General features: G+C 44.0%; 1 protein-coding gene across 1 annotated transcript in view; it reads left to right on the forward strand.

The window, feature by feature from the left end:
- Positions 1–21,640, forward strand: part of LOC109292661 (formin-F-like) — a 68,352-nt gene that overhangs the window by 4,869 nt on the left and 41,843 nt on the right. Inside the window, exons 2-4 of the mRNA XM_019510213.1 lie at positions 13,223–13,354; positions 17,950–18,036; positions 20,482–20,655. Of these exons, the coding sequence (XP_019365758.1) occupies positions 13,223–13,354; positions 17,950–18,036; positions 20,482–20,655 (393 nt within the window). The remainder of the gene's footprint in view (positions 1–13,222; positions 13,355–17,949; positions 18,037–20,481; positions 20,656–21,640) is intronic.

Below are 21,640 nucleotides of genomic sequence, written 5' to 3' on the forward strand. Positions count from 1 at the left end.
AGCTTGTAGGGATTTGGTAAGGGAGGCTAAAGCAGCACTGGAGCTTAGATTAGCTTCTGGGAATAAGGATAACAAAAAGTCCTTCAAGTATATAGGTAGCAGGAAGAAGTCTCAGGGTAACATTGGACCCCTACGGGGCAGGGGAGGGCAGGGCAGGGCATGGCAGGGCAGCTGGTGACGGACGCGCGAGAGAAGGCCGGACTCTTCAACAAGTTCTTTGCCTCCGTGTTCCTGTCTGCTGACAATTGGGTGCTCTCGGGTGTCAGTGTAGAGAGGCCCAGGAAGGATGCGAGTCCACCCGACTTTTAGTTCAGACATAGTTAAGGATTACCTGGAGGGCTTAGATGTGTCCAAGTCAGCGGGCCCGGATGACCTTCATCCGCGGGTGCTGAGGGAATTGGCTGGTGTCATTGCGGAGCCATTGGCACGGCTGTTCGAGGACTCCTGGTGCTTGGGCCAAGTCCCTGAGGACTGGAAAAGGGCCAATGTGGTCCCTATTTTCAAGAAGGGGAGGAAGGAAGAGCCTGGCAACTACAGGCCAGTCAGCCTCACTTCTATCCTGGGGAAGGTCTTTGAAAAAATTATCAAGGGCCACATTTGTGAGAGCCCTGCAGGGGAAGTGATGTTGAGGGGTAACCAGCATGGGTTCGTGCAAGGCCGATCCTGCCTGACTAACCTGGTCTCTTTCTATGACCAGGTAACAAAGAGCTTAGATGGGAAGGAGGAAGTTGATGTCATCTTCTTGGACTTCCAGAAGGCCTTCGACACAGTGTCCCACCCAATTCTGGTGGGCAAGCTGAGGGACTGCGGCATTGACGAATGCACAGTCACATGGGTGGCAAACTGGCTCCAGGGGCGCACCCAGAGGGTGGTGATGGACGGGTTGATGTCGACCTGGGAGGGTGTGGGCAGCGGAGTCCCCCAGGGCTCGGTCCTTGGGCCGGTGCTGTTCAACATCTTCATTAGCGACCTGGACGAGGGTGTGGAGAGCACCCTGTTCAAGTTCGCTGATGACACCAAGCTGTGGGGTAAAGTGAATACACCGGCAGGCAGGGACCGCATCCAGGCAGACCTGGATAGGTTAGAGAAGTGGGCGGATCTGAACAGGATGCGGTTCAACAAGGACAAGTGCAGGGTGCTGCACCTGGGGAGAGGGAACCAGCATTATGGTTATAGGTTAGGGGCTGACCCTCTCGGCAGCACAGAGGCAGAGAGGGATCTTGGAGTCAGGATTGACTCCAGGATGAATATGAGTCGCCAATGCGATGAAGCAATAGGCAGAGCCAACCGCACCCTGTCATGCATCAACAGGGGCATCACTAACAGGTCCAGAGAGGTCTTGCTCCCCCTCTACACGGCGCTGGTCAGGCCGCAGCTGGAGTCCTGTGTCCAGTTCTGGGCACTGCACTTCAAGAGGGACGTGGAGAACCTGGAGAGGGTCCAGAGGAGGCCACCCGTATGGTTGAGGGCCTCCGTGGCCCATCCTATGAGGAGAGGCTGAGGGACCTGAATCTCTTCAGTCTCTGCAAGAGGAGACTGAGGGGGGATCTTGTGGCTGCCTCCAACCTTATCAGGGGCCAGCAGCAGGGACTCGGGGAAAGTATGTTCATCAGGGCCCTCCTTGGGGTCACCAGGAACAATGGCCACAAGCTGAGGGAGGATAGGTTTAGGTTAGATATTAGGAAGAACTACTTCACTGTAAGGGTGGCCAGAGCCTGGAATAGGCTCCCCGGAGAGATGGTGCTCTCACCTTCCCTGGAGATCTTCAAGAGCAGACTGGATAGGCACCTGGCTGGGGTCTTATGACCCCTCCCACCCCCAGTGCTCCTTTCTGCCCATGGCAGGGGGTCAGACTCGATGATCTGTCTAGGTCCCTTCACACTCATTGCTTCTATGATTCTATGATCCTCCCCGCTCTCTAAGGTGGGAAGATTTTAAAAGGGTGCAGATTTAATTGCAGAGGGCAGAGCTGCATGGTTTTGGGGCTCTGTGCATCAAAATATGGTTTTTCAAAAGCTTTGGGAGCATCCCCGCCCCCTTGCCTCATATTGTCCATGCCATTTTTCATGCCATCTTCAGATGGGATCTGGAGCACATGGTGTCTAGGTCAGGAAAATCCTCATCAGATTTCTTTTGATGAGCACCTTTTACTACGGAGGGTGTCTCCATGGGTCTTTCACTTTGGTACTTCATCATAACAGTAGTGCTGAGGCTTCACAATAACCAGCCCAGCACGGTGATGAAATAGCAGGTGCTCCCTTGGAGCTGGCAATTTTCAAAGAACATCTCTCTTTTCTGGCACCAAAATATTCTTCACTCTGGGCTCTGTTTGTTTAATATCTGGCTATATTATTAGTATTTGTTTAGTATCTGCCAGTCATTTTCTCTTAAAATCTGTACTTGCAAAAAATAGTAATGAAGCCATCCATGCATTGCATTCAGATCTTGGACTTCGTTAAAATGCAAAACAAATATGGAAAGACTCTAATGAGACAAAGAGAAGCCTCCTCCGCCCCCCAGTGCAAATAACAGTGCAAGCAAATATAAAACTAAGTACAAGCACAGACCTACATCAGTAGAGATCTACATATTATAACAACACTGTTGAGCTTCCACAGGGGGTTTGCAGCACGGGTCTGAGGCAGTGTTTATATAGCCAACAACTGAGTCACTGATGTCAAAAAGAATAAAAGTGTTTCATGTCCTGGACCCTGAGGATTCATCCCTTCAGCATGTTTCTGCAATGGGAGGCAGACATGGGCTTGCCCTGTCTGTGTAGGTAGCCAAATCATAATCCACTCCAGCTGATGTCAGGGTAAAGGTGTTTTCCTAGTGCAGGGACCAGTTAAGGGCTGATTTAACAAATGCCTAAGCAATAACTTTGCACATGCAGACTGTCAGTTTCTCAGAGCAGATGGGCCAGATTTGCACGTAGACATTTTAAAAAAATGCCTGTGCTGGTTTGGTGCTGACTATCATGGCATTTAGAGGGTCAAACTGTGTTAGGTAGCTATAAATCCCGCTAAGCATCTTTAGGTACCTAAATACCTTTGCAAATCTTGCCCTGTGTCTTTTGTGAATGTGTTAAGGACCCTGCACCTTTCTATCTCTAATGGAATGAATTACAATAACATATCCTTGGGCCAGCTCTAGCTTCTATTAAAGCCAATGGCAAAGCTTCAGGGACTTCAATGGAAACAGAATATATTTTGATGACTATCAGCCTTCTATGAATAAATGTTGACAGATATTATTCAACCAGTTTTAGAGCTGGACAAATAATGCAAAATATTATTACAGACAAATAATTTATTTGACGAATAGCAGCATTATTTGACAAATAATATTTGACCGTGTCTATAAACGGCTACAGAAGACAGTATTGCCAGCTAGGAATATCACATCAGTCATCTGTACTGATATTTCATGTAAATTAATATAGCTCAGAAATGAATGCATTTCAAATATCCCTTAGCCATGAAAGTCAAAAATTAATCTCTGGGAGCATCTGCTGCAAAGGGATAGGTATGTCAGGCCAGTTTTAGACATAACATAAAAGAGTGCAACTTAGCTGATAACAGTGGATTTGAACCCCTGTACAGCAGCTTCTGAATTTAGTGCTATAAATGGAGAGATTGTTTCAAAGCAAAGCAAAACAAAGAAACAACCCCCCAGTTCTCTTGTTCAAGGCATGGCTTGAAACATACAGGTAACGAGGTGCATTTCATCCCCAATCACTAGCTGCATTGCATCCTAGCATTTATTTTAAATTTGCCCTATGTACTTGTTTTGTAGATGGCCCTATGAGCTGTTGCTGGAAGGCATTAGGTCAAAAGATAACCCCCCTAAGGCTTTACCTCAAAGCCACTTCGGCCTTCTTTGCCAGAAAAAAACAGACCCTTTTATTGTTCCTTTAAGATTCATTTAAAAAAAAAATCACATTTTGAAGTGAATGAAATTGTGACTAGCTGTTGGATATGAAGAATCAGGCTGATATGCTGCAGTGCGTACTTCTTGCCCATATTCCTCTTGTAAGGTTGGGATACTTGTATATATACATCTCGTTTCACTCGTATGGTGAGATGTGATAATGCAGGATATGCTCTAGCTCTGAGGTTGGGTTTTCAGTTGTCATTAGTAGATCTAGACTTGTTATGCATTTTGCCCTTCTGTTTCCCTTTCCCTTTGGCATCATCCCCTGCAGTGAAGGAAGTCGGGCATTGGTATTAATGCTGCCTCAGGCAGTACTAATACCTGCTCAGACTTCCCACGTCTGTAGGATGGTATAGAAAACAGCTGTTACCTGCCTCTTTCCTATTTCATTCTGGCCAATGCCTCTCTTCCCTTGAAACACTGATTCCAAGAACATCAGGAAGAACATTTTGCTAGACGCTAGGAGTAGAAAGCAATCTGAAAATAAGCACTTCCCTCTTCTAGAGTCCTACAGCAAATAGAAACATTTGTCCATTTTTTAGTGTCTCTTTTGGGCATGTGTAGATGAAATGGGGGCCCTAAATTGAAGTGAAGGGGAGGGTGAGCTGCCAGTGGGCAGAGCGGTCCCTGCACTGCAGGGGGAACTGGTGTTTCCCTCTGCGGCAGTGGTGGCCTCGCCTCCCCAGGTGGCACCCGCCAGCAGACACCCGGCACGTGCGGTCCCAGGGGCACTGCAGCCACCAGGCCCCCGTGCAGCTCATGCATGCAGGCAGGCTCCAAGGGAAAAAAAAAAAGATGAGGCTTGCCACTTTTCTTGGGCGGAGCTGCTTTCCCGGGCTGTTGCCACGCTGCCTGCAGAGCCCCTGAGCTGCATGGAGCCCGGTGCTTCACTCCACAGCTGTAGGGCAGCAAACTAAAACTCCTCGAAGGAGTTTTAGTTTGCTGCACCTCAAGTCATTTAAGACACAGTACGTTGCTGAATTTCCTACAATGGCTGGAATTAATGCTCAATATGCTGCCGCTGTGTGTAAACACCGGTGCAAAAGCATTTAGCCCACTTTAAAGTGTTGTGCACACATACCCCTTGTCTACACACAGCTTAACTTATGTTTGTGTGAAGGGGAAAATGCTCATCTCAGTCAATGATTGGACAAAATTTCCCATTGATAAAAATTAACATGCTTGGGATTTAAAAGGTTGTTTGCATGTGCAGTAGGATTTCTGCAAGATTGGTTCATTGTCACTGAAATTCTCACTCAGGACACTGAAGGATAATGTTTTCAGCTCTGTAAACCTGACAAAATTCTTCACTGGGTATCTTCCTTTTTGAAGTACCTGGTACCAAACCCCGCTGCCATAGACTCATAGAAAATGAGGGTTGGAAGGGACCTCAGGAAGTCATCTAGTCCAACCCCCTGCTCCAGGCAGAACTATCCCCAATTAGATCATCCCAGGCAAAGCTTTGTCTAGCTGGGTCTTAAAAACCTCCAAATTCTACTACCGCCCTGGGTAACCTGGTTCAGTGTTTTACTACCCTCCTAGTGAGAAACTTCTTCCTAACATCTAACCTAAACCTCCCTTGCTGCATCCTGAGACCGTTGCTTCTTGTTCTGTCATCTGCCACCACTGAGAACAGTCCAGCTCCATCGTCTTTCAAATCCTCCCTCAGGTAGTTGAAGGCTGCAATTAAATTTCCTCAGTATCCTCTTCTCTAGACTAAGTAAGTCCAGCTCCCTCAGTCTTTCTTCACAAGTCATGTCCCTCAGCCCCCTAACCATTTTTGTTGCCCTCTACTGGACTATCTCCAATTTGTCCACATCCTTTCTATAGTGGGGGGCCCAAAACTGAACATAGCACTGCAGATGTGGCCCCACCAGTGCTGAATAGAGGGGAATAATCACTTCCCTTGACCTGGTGGCAACACACCTACCAGTGCAGCCCAGTATGCTTTAGCCTTCTTGGCAACAAGGGCACATTGCAGGCTCATATTCAGCCTATTGTTCACTGTGACCCCCAGGTCCTTTTCTGCAGAACTGCTGCCCAGCCAGTCAGCCCCCAGCCTGCACTGGTGCATGGGATTGTGGGATTGTTCTGTCCTAAGTGCAGGACTTTGCATTTGTCCTTGTTGAACCCCAAGAGATTTCTTGTGGCCCAATCCTTCAATTTGTCTAGGTCACTCTAAATTTTAGCCCTCCCCTCCAGTGTATCTATTACTCCCCCCGGCTTGGTGTCATCTGCAGACTTGCCATCTTCCAGGTTATTAATGAAGACATTGAACAAAACTGGCCCCAGGACCACCCCCTGGGGCACTCCACTTGATACTGGCTGCCAACTAGACATGGAGCCACTGATTACTACCCTCTGAGCCTGGTGCTCCAGCCAGTTTTTTATCCACCTTACAGTCCATTCATCTAACCTTTACTTCTTTAGCTTGCCTGTGAGAATGTTGTGGGAGACCATATCAACAGCCTTGTTAAAATCAAGGTACACCACATCCACTGGTCTCCCCACATCCACAGATCCAGTCATCTCATCATAGAAAGCAATCAGGTTGGTCAGGCATGACATGCTCTTGGTGAATCCATGCTGACTGCTCCTAATCACCTTCTTTTCCCCCCAACTGCTTCGAGATGGATTTCTTGAGGATCTGCTCCAGGGAATGAGGTGAGGCTGACTGGTCTGTAGTTCCCTTGTTCCTCTTTTTTCCCTTCTTTAAATTTGTACTCTATATTTTCCAGTTATCCAGGACCTCTCCTGATTGTTGTGAGTTTTCAGTGATGATGGCCAGTGGCTCTGCAATCTCATCAGCCAACTCCCTCAGTGCCTTTGGGTGCATCCCATCCATCCCCATGGACTTGCACACATCCAGCTTTTCTAAAGAGTCCCTAACCTATTCTTTTGCTACTGTTGGCTGCTCACCACCTTCCCAAGCTGTGCTGCCTGGTGCAGTAGTCTGGGAGCTGACCTTGCCTGTGAAGACTGAGGCAAAAAAGGCATTGAGTACTTCAGCCTTTTCTGCATCCTCTGTCACAAGGTTGCCTCCCCCATTCAGTAAGGGACCCACACTTCCCCTGATCCTCCTTTTGCTACCAACATACTTGTAGAAAGCCTTCTTGTTACCATTTGTGTCCCTTGCTAGCTGCAACTCCATTTGCACTTTGGCCTTCCTGATTTCATCCCTGCATGTCCCAGCAATGCTGTTATACTCCTTCCAATTTATTTGTCCAAATTTCCACATCTTATAAGCTTCCTTTTTGTGAGTTAGTTTACTGAAGAACTCGCTGCTAAACCAAGCTGGTCTTCTGCCGTACTTGCTAGTCTTCCTGCACATCGGGAGGCACTTTCAGTAAGGCTTCCTTAAAGTATAGCCAGCTGTCCTTGACTCTTCTCTTCCTCTGCCCATGAGACCCTAGCCATAGACCATCACAGTGTAGTCTGTTTTGGTTGTGTCAAATTACCTGCAATTTTGGATGCTTTTTGAATCGCTGTCCCAATTTTGTTATGATCCAAATACTGGGCAGAGAAGATAGGATTGCACATAGAATGCATAGACAGGTCTTGCACATCCACATGTTTTCATTGCTTTCCTCAATTGAGAGAATAGGGGTTTATTTTCAAATCAGATTTGTACCCATCTAAATCCAAAGCTTTAGTGGATGACATAAATTTCATGTTTATAGGAAATAAGCAGCTTTAACTTGGTGGCAAATGGCATATGTTATTAATGGAATTGTTACACATTTCCATAATGTGTATCTTCTACTATAGAGACACTTTAATTTTTCTTTTCAAAGCAGTTTTGAACCTCATATTAGAATGTTACGTCTGATTGCACTGGTCACATCCCGTTAGAGAATGTATCGTGGCCTGACAGTGACATTTCAGCAGATAATTTGACAAAGCTGTTTTGCTTTTAGGAAAACCAAAGCCAAACAAACAAAAACTGAGCATTACAGACACCGTGATGTGCTGAGAAAAAAGCCCCACAGATACAGAACTATAAAGGTCAGGATATGCTACTCGAATCTTGTTTGCAAGTGAAATACCATGCTAACGTGACTGTCAAAAACAGCAACCAGCCAGACAGACTGGTGACAAATAATTTTAATACCTCTCATCAGCTGAAAACCTCTTTTTTTTCTCCTGTGTGTGTTTAAAGCATTTTATATATGTGTAATGAGAAGCAAAGCAGTGGCATTCAAAGCACAATCATGCTATTAAAAATAACAGGATCAAGCATTGGGGTTTTGTGCTCTCTCTGGGGAATGCATTAAGTGGAAGCAGCTTAATTTAGTAACTAATCTCCTGAAATTTATGTCTTGCTAAATTGCTTGCTTCTCCATTGCAAACATTTGTCTTCATACATTATTAAGAAAATTAAGAGATGTTTCATGTTGTTCTAATGTCTTTGACAAAGTCGGCACCCGGCTTTAACAAAGACTTCTACCAGTCCATAATGTAGCAGGTGAGAAAAAATATGGAGGAGTTTTGGCTGCACAAAAGATCATGCACTTTTCTGCCCATGTAACTGAAGTGAGAAAATATCAGAACTTTAAAAAATGTTTCCAATTCTCACATGAAGGAATTTTTTTTTTGATCAAGTCCTCCCCAAAATCCCAAACTGCAAAATACTCCAAACTTTCCCTAATACTACATCTCTCCCCAGATTTCATGCAAATGTAACTGGTTTTAATGGAAATCCTTTTGGGAATTTTTTTTAGTCCAGGATAGATTAGTTAGGACCCTTTAGCTAGGTATAGGCATCCAAAAGCCCGAGGCAGAATCAACCCACAGTATGCAGTTTTCTGTACGCGGCATAGTTTAGATTGGTAGTGAACAGAAGACACATTTGCCCCTTGGTGGGGGGCACAAATCTTAGACTGGGTTCTGCCATTTTTAAACCAGCTTATGCATACCAGACTTCTGTTTTGCTATGGGTAGAGACTGGTGTTGTGTGCCAAACTTCTGTTCTGTTACGGGTATAGACCGATTTCCAGTCATGTATACTGGTAAAAGTGTAGTGTCTGTACCTGGCCATCCTGATTCAGGAATCTGCCCCCTTCACAGCCAGAACTTGAACCCAAGTGCTTTACATCATGGGAAACAAATTTAAAAGTGTCTGTTCCCCCCCCCAAAATGGAATTATTGTGTTCTTTTCAACTCTAGAAAACACTACATAGTTTGGGTAGAAATTGGGATTTATGTACACCTATTGTGCAGGCATGTAACCAGGTATCTGTAAATATATCCAGATACTTGTGTGCTTACATTAGGTTTTGACCAATTGAGGTGAAATCTTTGTCCTACTGTGTTGAATGAGCATAGTGCCACTGGGACTAGGATTTTACCTTTGGACTATATATCCATGCAAAATTTTTTGCCTCAACAGTTTTGATAACATTAACCAACTCCCTACAGGGAAAGACTTTCCTGTGCCAATGTGATATCGCATTTAAGTGACAGAATTTAGCCTTAAGGAAACTAAGTATATGTACATTAAATATATATATATAAAGTCCTGTTTGTTTACATAGAAACTGTTCAGTGGGGAATTATCTTGTTAAGATATAATTGCATACAGTATCTGTGTGTTATAAATATATCACCATTTAAAATTCAAATATAGGATGTGGAGCTCACGGTAAGAAATGTATGAGCCTCAGCAAATATGAATGAATTATCAGACTGCTTTTATTCTTTCCTCAGAGCTCTCTTTATAATTTGGAGGTGGGAGCGATACCATTGCACAACTTTGTATTAGCATGGAAAGCTCCAATTCTTAGAAGCAAAATACTGTTTATTTGTTTTTTGTCCCTGTGTTTTTGCTGGAGATGAGAAATGCTGTGTTTATGCGGATGCAGTAGCTCATGTACAAGTTCTGATATAGTCATGTTAAGCGTGGTTAATATAGTGCGGCTATGAGTAACAAGTAGTCACTAGTCAGTAGATGCTGACCTCTGCATTGACATATTATAACCCAGGCCTGTTGCAGCGGACTGGCATTAGGAAATAAAAATTAGAATGCACCGTACCTAGGAACCAGAGGGAGGGATTCGTATTGCCTGCTATGTGCTGCTGAAAGAGTTTACAGGAAAGCTGGTGGATGTTGACCTGGCTCTCACAAGCCCAAGAGCATAACTGCCATTGTGGCTTCTGCTGTAGGCTATAGGTAGCCGTGGAGAAATGCACATGGATTCAAATGGCCCCTGACTGGATGCTGCTCTGGTTCCTGGAGCAATGCCGATTTGGGAGGGTGGAAACACGCTCCCCTCAGTGGCTCTGGCTTCTGTGCAGGACTTGCTCATATAACGAATCTCAAGGGCTAGGTACAGACATTCAGAAAGCCCAAGGTGGAATCGATCTGAGTTGCATGGTTTTCTGTGAGCTTTTCTGTGAGTTTAGATCGGTAGGGAACAGAACACACATTCGCCCTCTGGTGGGGGAGCAAATCTTAGACCAGGTTCCACAATTTTTAAACCAGTCTATGTGGGCCAAATTTTTGTTCTGGTACAGGTTTTGCCCAATTTCCATTCACTTATACCAGTAAAAGTGTAATGTCTGTACCTGGCCAAGCCGACTGTGCTGAAAACTGGAACAAACAAAACCGCTGGAATCCTTGAAGGGACCCTGGCGGGGAGCAGAAGGATTTTTTTGGGGCCAATTTTTTGCCTTAAAAAGGACACTGAGAAGTAATAATTCCAAAACAAAATCCTTATCTGAACTATTCAGAAGAGCTTAAATTCTAAATATCATGTTTATTTGTAATTGCTACGCTCTTTATCTTTCACATTTTGCTCCACGTTGACAATGAGACTTGACCTGATCTTTTTAGGAACTGGACTCCTGGGGTACCTACCTTAGTGCAATACTGATGTGTGGGAGGTGTCAAAGACAATTGGAAAATATTTAAGAAAGAAAAAAAATCATGATGGATGTTTCTATCTGCATTGGTTTGTGTATTTAAAAAATGCAGCACAGACTACTTGACAGATACCCTTTAAAGCAAAGGGATTTCTGCTGGGAATTCCTTTGTATGGCTTAGTTTGGACCTTAGATGGAGCAGTCAAGGCCAGCTACACAAAGGGCCATGGGTGTCCTACTGTTGAGCATTGTGGTAGCTGGGCCTCATATAGAACCCAAGGCCTTCAGAGTTAAATGCTTCAGCATGTGATTCCCAAAGCCACCGCTCTGCGCAGGGAGCCACCATAGGTAGACAAAAATGCTAAAGATAGTGTCTTATTTTGCTTCTCTCTGAGGCTTAGGTGGCTCATTCTGGACTTCTGAACCTTCTGCTGGAAGATGCCTTAGCCTAATGGTGGCCAACCTGCAGCACAGGTACCCTAATTGGTATGGGCAGCCTCTAGACATGGCATATTGGGAAGGGTACAGGCAGCACAGTGGTAGATAGGGCACAGAACAAAGCAGAACAGCAGAGTACTAGGGGTGAGCGAAGCAGGCCCTATTCGATTTTGATTCAGAGTCGACCTGAATCAGGGACAGCGATTCGATTCATTGATTCAGATCACTGTCCCTGATTCGATTTGGCTGAATCTGAAGATTCGATGCTGATTCGGAGAATCAGTGATTTGAATGTAGACACAGCTTTAAATGTTTTTTCTACATACCTCAAGGTACCAGCGCAGCTCATGAACGCTGCGATGCTGGGGCTCATGGAGCATCCCACAGGAGTGTGGGGGGCCCTCCATGTACTCGGTGGTGAACCTGGAAGTGGAGCGGAAGTACTTCCGGTCCACTTCCGGGTCTGCTGAGGAGTGTGCTGCCCCCCCCCCGCACACCTCCCCGGCTCAGCGATTGGCCACAGGGCGCCCCCCCCAGACCCAAGAGGCACCAGTCACTGAACTGGGGAGGCATGTGGGGGGGGCCAGCGCACTTGCCAGCAGACCCAGAAGCAGACAGGAAGTGCTCCTAGTCCACTTCTGGGGCTGCTGCTGAGCACACTGGGGACCCCCCTTCCCCCCCCATGCTTCTGTGGGACACTCTATGAGCCCCAGCATTGCAGCATTCACGAGCTACCTGCTACCTAGAGGTATGTAGAAAAAACATTTAAAGATGTCTCTATGTCCGAATCACCGAATGTTTCCGAATGTTTCCGAATTGATTCAGAGGGGTCTGATTTGATTTGGAGATATTAAAGGGTCCTGTGATTTGATTTGGATTAAGAGATTCGGCCACCGAATCAGGCCGAATCTCCGCCAAATTGAATTGGGGACTGAAGCTTTGTGCAGTCTTAGAGAATAGGCAAGGAGCACAGGGCAGGGAGCAGACAGCTGAGCAGCAGATCAGGTAAAGGAAAAAGATTGGATTGGCACGCAGGGAGTGTGTGGGACTATGTGCCTGCCAAACAGTGGTCCCCACTGCCTCAGCCCTTTCAAAAAGTGCATAAGGGTTCAGGGGTTCCTTTCAAAAGGAGCCCATAATATAAGCAGAGCAAGAGGACTTAGGCACTGAGCACTACGAAGAATGAGGAGCCTCTGGACAGGCCCACCTGATGCATTGTGGATACCTTCTTCCTCAGCATTTGGGACTGGGCACTGTTTAGGATATTAGACTCTATTAACCACTGATCTGCTCTGAAATGACAATTGTCTATTTCTTCTACAAACAGAAGTAAACGCCTGTGCAAATGTTTCAATAACAATGTAAGCCATTGCAGTTCCAGGCAATTTCCTTTTTTGCCTTCTTTGAGTCTTATCTGACGTTAAAACCCCCACAAGATGCATTGAAAAGGAAGGAATTATTTATGTGGAAGCAAACAGAGAGTGTCCTCTTGTTTGTGCAAAACTGAAATCAGTGTATAAGTGCTGTATTGTTAATGTATTTCAACATATTGCTGGGACAGTCGTATCTGGATTGTATTTCTTTTTCCATTCACCCTGCACATTGCTGATTTGCTTTTGCATTGTTTGTATGCGATACTTCATGCCATAGGTAAGACACAGTCAGGCATAAAAATTGATATTCTCACTTCTTGCTGAATTTTCCAAGTTAAGAAAAAAAAGATTTCCTCCCAGCAATTTTAGTTCCAAGTACTACCACCCTGTATTCTGAAATTGTACAAATGCCAGTATATTTGATATCTTGTAGGTTCTCACTGGGCTTCAAAGGAAGATTATATTTGCTGGGCAGGTTGTCGATAAAACATAAAATATGAATGAAATTGTAATTTTATGGCAGCTGTTGTAACTGTAACTGTCACAAGCACTGTTCCATGCTCAATAGCTCGGTGAGAAAACACTCCTTAAAAATTCTTTGTTGATTTGTGCTGTAGCTAAGCCAGGAAAAAATCCTGAAAATTATGAACATGGTGAAAAATAAAGAACTGAGCATTGAAGGAGCTTTGGATTTGGCCCAGAAAGAGATGTGTACAGAAGTGGAAGGTGCCAAATCAACACTCCAAATGGTAAGATGTCTCCTTTTATTTCTTGTGCTATGATTTCAGATTGAAATACTCTGTCCTGTAAAATTTATGTGATTGGCAGGAGGGTGTGTCTACACTGTAGTCAAGGCTGTGATTGCTACTCCTATAGACATTTACAGCTTACCTTTAACTATCTGCTCTGGGCATCGATAGCAGTATGACCATGGAGGCAAAGAGCTTAGCTTAGGCTCTCAACCTGAATATCTAACCCATTCCCAGATGGGTTTTGCAACCCAGAATGAACCCCATGCTGCTGCAGCTCTCTTGCCATTAGTACTGGAGCTGGCTAGTCTAAAGCTAACTCATGTGTTTGCAGGAGCTGCAGGTTATACCAGGTCCCTGGTGGGATGGCATAACAGGAGACATCATGGTGGCCATCCATGGCCTGTGGACTCTCAGCATTGAAAGAATCCTGAGAAATGAGATCCATTGATTTCTGCAGCAGCTTTGTAATGTCAGTGAGGCACAAAGTAGCCGGAGATCTCCCCTTGCATGGACAGTAGTGTTAGCGTGTGTGGGTACACTGTAGTCGAGCTGTAAGAGGCATATCTGGGAGAAAAGTTATCAGGGCTTTCCCCTGGAAGTGGCCCCAAGGAATTGAGGATAAATTGGAGCTGGCCTGTTCTACACTCCCTTTGGGTCTGATTTGGTTCCTGATCAGCCAAGGATAACCTGAATCTCAAAGTGATTCCCAAAGCACTGAATCTTGTGTTGGGCCTGAGGCTCTAGACCTGTGTTGGATTTATTTTTGCTTAGATCAGGTGGGTCAGCCCCACTCCTGGCAGGTTCCTTGTGAAGCACAAAGTTTATCTGCCATGAAAGCCTTTGTTGTTCACTGTAAAGAAATGAACTCATCAACGGTTTCCTCTTTTGCTCATGTGCAAGTGAAATAAGCTGATACCGTGTGGCTCAGACAGGGGTAGGAGCTGATGAAGGTGGGTCAGAATGAATCTAAAGCATGCTACCTTCCTGAAAGGACCAGTCTTTGAAACACACTCCTCATCCTTCAGTTGCCTCTGGCTTCTTCCCAGTTCTCATGTTCTTTCAGTGAGCAGGTCCTTACTTCTCCTCTCATCAGTCTGGCCTTTTCCCTTTCCAGGTCCTTCATTTCTTCCTGGTATCTTCTGTCACCACCTGCCTAATCTCAAGTCCTTATCTGCCACAACTGGTCACCTTCACTGAACTGAGCAGTTTCCAATATTATTTCCCCATCTGCTAGCCCTCTAGGAGGGGAGTTTTAAAACCAGCACCCTGTGCAAACATCTATGGGAACTATTAAAATCTCTTCCAATGTTAATGACACAATCAGAAAATGTTTCATGCCAGAGAAGCTGATAGTGACTTTAAAATATGGGTGTCATGTCCTGAGAACTCTTCTAAATGCCTTTTGGGTTTGCTTTTTAATAAGTTTCTACAGTACTTTTTAAGTTCTTTGTTTGCATAAGACTCATCGAGAAGAATTAAAAAAAATCTGCAAAGAGAGAGTTGAGCTCTGCTTGGCAGAACAGCTCGAAGCAGCTGGGGGTTAGGCTGGGTCACGTGGGACAATATGGATACTATTTTATCAAAGTAAGGAAAAAAAGGAGCTACATTTTCTTTATCAAGTAATGAAATGGAATGAAGTTAGAACTAGCAGTTGGGAGCCTAGCTTTTGATGACCCTTACTTTTTTATTTTATTTTACTATGTTCTTATTCAGGCAAAAGAAATAATTATCTTTAAACTGGGTGCTTGTAGCTATGACATTTATCAGTTTATTTCCTACTTACTGCAGCTTAACATTTCCAGACTATTTTCTGCAGAGGCATCTGCCATTTTGCAAGTCCTTTTGCATAACTCTAAAAAGTAATTTATATTACAAATATATGATTGTGTATACCTGGAAAAAGTGTATGGAAAAAACACACTGAGGGCAGGAGTTTATAGAAGAGATGTAAGGATGACTGAATCAAACATTACAGGCTAAATGAATGACTCTCTTTAATTTTATGACTCTAAAGAGGCTCTGTCAATATGAATTAAAACAAAAGCTAAGTCTGTGTTGCAAAGAAAGTCCCCTAAAGTGAATTATTGTTAATGGAATGGGACACGCACAGATTATCTGTTCTAGAAATAGTGCTTTATCAAGGGTTCCTCCTCTGTGGCCCACTTTATTGTCTGTGCAATAATTATGAGAACTAAATCAAATTTTGACCTACGTGCGTGTGAAAATGCAGCAGCCAGTTTCACAGGCCAGATATTAAATTGTGCTTTGGTATATCAACATCAGCTGCAATATCATCCTTTCTCTGTAGTTCTACTGCATCTTGTACCATGGCTTGATGAAACTGTTTTTCTCCCAAGACTGATGCCCTCTTTGTTTGCTACGTAGTCTGGTTAGCAGACTGCCTACACATTTGTATTATTTTAAATGCTGTTAGTACAGTTCCACGGTCTTGGTTACCTTATTGCATGCTCTTTGAATTCTGTCTCTTTCTACTTCTGTCTTCCACTTACTCATCTCCTCTCTCATAACATTATTGTCAGCTCCTGTTATTTCAATAGGATTTACAGAGAAGTGGTTAACCATGTTAGTCTGAAGTTAGGCAGAAGGTAGGACAGTTGGCACCTAAGAAACTAAGTGGTTCAGAGGGGCATGAGTTTTGTAGACAAAAACCTACTTTGTCAGATGTAGTGAATGGATTGACAGAATGAAGGGTTTTATATAAGGGGAGAGGGACAAGGACAACAGAATGCCTCTGGTAATCACTTACAGTCTGAAGACCTTATGCACTTCAATACTGACCTCCAAAACTTTCTGCAAAAATGACAACTGTCTCCAGGTAGCCTTGGGAGCAAGCCTGTCCTGACTTACAGACAGCCCCCCCAATGTCAAATGATGTCTCTAGCAATAGATTACTTAACTCCAGTTCTCATCAAGTTTCCAGGCCATGCTACAGACCAAGTTGCTAGCTAGGCCCCCACATCACTGGCCATATCATCATTGGCCCGACAACATAAAATCATGGAAAAGGGATGGTAGGGACCTCAGGAAGTCATCTAGTTCAACTCCCTGCTCAAAGCAGGACCATCCCCAACTAGATCATTTTAGCCAGGGCTTTTGTCGAGTCAGGCCTTAAAAACCTCCAAGGATGGAGATTCTACCACCACCTCTCTAGGTAACCTGTTCCAATGCCTCAGCACCCTCTTAGTAAGAAAGTTATCACCTAATATCAACCTAAAATTCCCTTGCTGCAACTTGAGGTTACATGAATTATAATATCAAAGTCCATTCACATGTTCCTCCACCAACATCATATATGCCATCACCTGCTTACAGTGCCCTTCTGCTGCCTACATTGGCCAGACGGAGGCAATCCCTATGTCAAAGAATAAATAGGCACCAATTCAACATCAGTTCCAGAAACACAGAAAAGCCCATGGCAGAATATTTTAACCTTTCTAGATGTTCCATCACTGACCTCAGAGTAGCTGTCCTTAAATAAGAAAACCTTTAGGGCTCAGACAGAAGTGCAGCTCTCAGCTATAATTCAGAATGATTCCTGCAGTGCTCTGAGTTACAGCGTTACCCTGGACCAAACAGAAGTTCACTGTTGGTTCTAGGGGGGAGGGAAATCTAGCTGTGGGCTGGGAGCCTGCAGCCAGGTTCCTGTAGCAATGGCCAGTACTTGCTATTTTCAGAATGGGAGGGGGGAAAGGCAGCAGAGGGAGCTGGTTCTTGGGGCTCCCTAGATGGTGCTGAAGGGTGTGTGTGGGGATGAAATGGAGCCCCTCCCAACCTTCGGGGGTGGGCAGCTGCAATACATCCATCCCACTCTCTGGGGGGGGGCTGGAAACCCCCCAGACTGAACTCCCTCTGCTCTCTTTCCCCCCTCCCATTCTGAAAACAGTGACCGGCTGGGAGCTCTGTAGACACAAGTTACAAGAGACACTACATTTTGTAACACCTTGATCTGATACCTCATACAATAAATGGCCAAGTTTTCACTCAGTTGGCCATTTTTTAAGCTGTTTGCAGCTGTGCACTTGTGTTTGGTCACAGCTATAAACTGCTTTCTGTGGCCAGATCAGATGAAAATTGTCACTTCCATTTGCACCCTTAAAAGCCAGTTTGAACACAAGATTGGGGAACAACAAATCATTCACAGGCTGGAGGGTATTAACTGTAGTTTTAACAGGAACTGTGGGTTATTAACCCATTTCCAGACCAGCTGTTAACTTTGTTCATCTCCTTTGATCTAATCAATGCTGTTACTTTCCCTTGTATACATCCCTTTTATCTGTCAGTCTATTTGTAGCAAGGTGAGGAAGTAGACTGTTTCCTATGAAAGCTCATGCCTGTCTGAATCCGTTAGTCTAAGATGCAACCATGCTCTACCTTTTTGCTTTCAATAAGATTTGTGGATTTTAGTGCTTCTGAAAACGAGGCCATTGGGGTACTGTGCAAAGCCTCAATTATTTCTTGAACACCCTTTGTCAAGGGACTTCACCTATGAATCTCAGTAACTTTCACATGAACAGGAATGAATGTAAGGAAGAGAATGAGAGGATTTGGCTGATACCAGTTATGTTTTCCAGGATTTGCAGGATTCGGTACCTGGTCTGCAGTTCAACTTCAGTATCTACAAATATAGAAGATACAGGTGGCAGAAACGAATTCTGCAGGTAACTTTTTGAATATAAACTCTTGCCTTTGCAGGGTTATACAAAAATACAGAATGTACAGTAAAAGCATAGGGGGGCTGTAATGCATTCTGCAGTCCAATATACTGTCTGAATTAAAATTCACTGGAGAGAAATAAAATATAATACCAACTCTCTTTTTTTTAGACAAAAAGGACTACGGGATTAAAATCTTAGACACCCTCTATTGACGAATTATAACCTTACAACTTTGTAGAATGAAGTTCAAGATATCAGAAGCCTCTCTCACCTCTAAACTACTGTGACAAAAATATTTGATTTCAATAGATACTGTTAGGGAACTGTTCTTAGTTGTTAAGTGTTAGCTAAGTATCATACATCATAACTATAATGATGTACTGTCAAAGGAAATTCTAAAAAAGTCATAATCTTATAATTGCCAGGTTGTAAAGTAAGGGAGAGATTTTCAAAATGCCATTTAAGGTCAATAGAACTAGTAGCTCCTAAATCCCTTATGCTTTGTTAAAAATCTTTTCAAATTAATGACTTGCAAAGCATGAGGTAAAGCATTAGGAACTAGGTTTCTAAAATATGTAATTATTTTCAAATTACAAATTAGATTTTTTGCTCTCAGTGTCTTTGAGGATTTATGAACCGTATACTATAGTAACATATCATGCCACCCTTTTACATCTCTTCCAAGAACATGGTTGTTTTTCTTTCCTAATTATTGTTCACTTTCTAGCTCATGCCCTCATCTGGTTTAAATTGACATATATCCATTGATTCTAATGCAGTTTGTTCAATTAACATCAGCTGAGAATCTGGCACATTTTGTCTAAAGTTTTATTTGAAGAAGAGAATGGGCTGGCTGTTCTCAAATCATCCTGCCATGATCCCACTCAGACTTAGTGGCTTATAACATCGGAAGAGAGAAATACCTCTCCGAAGAGGAGGGGGTCAGGCAGGGCCTCCTGCAGCCAGTGCCTTGGCCTCTGTTGGCAGGTGCATAGTTCTTCTGGGTCCTTGGAGGGGAGTGCCTGCTGGGACCAGTAGGACCAGCACCATGGCCAGCAAGAGTGTGGGGCGCTGGTTATTGCTGGCAGAGGATGGGCTGGAGTAGCAGGGTGCTGGGCATTGCTAGCAGGGGCAGGGGCTGGAGCAGCCCTGGTTCAGGGAGGTGGAGTGGGAAAGGAGGGAGCTGGCACTGGGCATGCAGCTTCTGGGCAGGGAAGGGGCTGACCAGGCATCAGTTTCCAAGGTGGCTGCCAGGTGCTGGCAGGTGGCTCTGGCTTCAACATGGCCGCCAATTGCTGGCAGCCATGTGGCTAGAGCGTGGAGCTCCCCTCAGTGGCCACAAGGACACATGGCAGGGCTGAAGGGACTTGGAACTAACTTCAGTGCTAAGTGCATTAACTTTAGTCCCAAGTCCCTGCACGGATAAACACCTGCCAAAAATCACTTAATGCGCATTACATTTAGTTACACTTATTTGCATGTGTAGATGCTGCATGTGTAGATGTGTCTGGTGTAACAAAACTTCCTTGGTCATTTCTTTTTGTTTTGTATAATGAAAGCCAAAATTAAAGCCAGGGAAGGTTTGGGCCTGAGACTCATTTGTGCATGTCTCTTCTCTAGTCCAAATTCACCAAGTCCTGAGCAGTCAAATATTGTTCCCACATCATCATGCCATAAAGTACTATGTGCTCAGAAGGGATTCACCTGTGGCATAGACATTGGGATGAATCTCTCCTTTAAGGGAATGAGAATAAGCTGATACTAGTATAAGTACCTTTAAATTCTTGGAAGTATGGGTCTTTGCCAGAATATCTATATTTGTTTAAAAAATATCACATTCTTAATTGAAGCAATTACTTACCAGCTCCACCCCCACATACCCTGCATTTGTATCTAAAACAGCAAACAACACGTTTCTCAAGCAGAAATTGTTAATTTCTTTCAAAATAATATAATTTTAGAATATTTTTTCTAACAGAAATTATTGGCATGGAAGTTACCAGCCTCTCCTTATTTTAATATTAGAACATGACTGATCTAATGAGTAATTAAAGCTTTAGTAACATGGTCATGCCGTTAGCCTGTACAGCTGCTGCTGTAAAGCAAGTTCTTGCTCTGGTGACAACATGTAGATGGCATGTGGAAAATTTCAAAGGAAATAATGCTTCAAAATGATAAATTGATGCATATTTATCAAAAAGAGATAAGGAAATAGCAGATACAATGAATATATATTTGTTTGGTAACTAAAATAAATACAATAGAGTGGCTAGATGATGGAAACGCTGTTCTTCTTGATTCTAATCATCAGCAAAATAGATACATTTTCTCAATTGTTCCTTTATCCAAGAACCAAATGGTCTTGCATGTTAATAGTGGGAAGGAGTCTCTGCTCCTCCTTTCAAAAGGAAAAGATGGTATCAAGTGATGAAAATCTTTCTCTTCCAGATTGATTTTAACACAAATACCATTTTTAACATTGAGAAAGGAACACTCAAGAAACAATTCCCATTTTCACAAGTGAAATCATGTGAAGATGGTGAGGGGAAACACTTCAACATTGCATTTCATGGGCGTCCGGATTATGTACTGGAAACAGTGTCTTTTGAAGATAAAAGAAAAGTAAGTTATATGTTATAACCATTAATATTTATTATCACCTATTCAGTATTAAGGTAGTGCCAAAAATCCCTCTGCAACCCGGGAATTTGTTATACTCCTGTGTTCTGCAAGTAGAGAAGTAGACATATATACTAGAACATATCCCAAATATTACCGTAAACTTGTGCCGTGGTTTAAACCTTGACTGCTTAGCGCATGGCAGTGCAAGTGAAAGGCAGAATTTTGCTTCAGTTTAGGTATACAGATGTAACCCTTCTCCTGGGCACCAGTCGGCAGCAAGGAGAGCTGGGTTCACATTTCAGGGTACCCCATTCATTATACCAGTGGTTCAAGGCCCCACCCAAGAATCTGGGAACACTAAATTTGCTGGGGCATCCCGTATAAACAAAGCCCCCTGCTCACAAGCATTGTAAACACAAAAACCTAAATTTATAACAGAAAATAAAAAAAAACTCAAAAGAAAATGCTTAATATAATTGTTAAAATACTATTAACTACAAAGCAAAGTCTGTAGGTGGTACCTTCTTGGGGGAGGCTTCACCCATATCCAGGAAGTCTTGGACTTGGGGTCCCCCAGTGGGTAGTTCCAGGGGCCTGCATCCCTATATCTGCCCTTCAGCAATGGGCTGGAGTGGGGGGCCCCCACTGGAGAGTCCTCTGAGCTGTTCCTTCAGTTCGCTGCGCCGCAGGGAGCTACTTAAGAGTGTGGGTCCTTCTGCATTGCAAGGCGCTCTGTTGCTCCTGCAGAAGTGGTAGAGCACCAACCCCCCCTTTCTGCATGGTGGTTTTGAGGGGTGAACTGTGGCTTTCATCAACATGCTGCACCCCAAAATTCCTACTCCCAATCCCAGCTCTTCTGGGCAGAAAACTGTGAAAAAACTCGAAGGAAAGGTCAGGCCTATTTTGGCTTGGGCCTGAACTACAACTAGTGCCTGGCCACACTGCTCGGTTGGGACATAAGCTACAAAAGGGACAACAGGTGGCC

This window comes from Gavialis gangeticus, unplaced genomic scaffold (genome assembly GCF_001723915.1).
Source record: "Gavialis gangeticus isolate Ggan-Ray unplaced genomic scaffold, GavGan_comp1, whole genome shotgun sequence".
NCBI classification, from domain to species: Eukaryota; Metazoa; Chordata; order Crocodylia; family Gavialidae; genus Gavialis; species Gavialis gangeticus.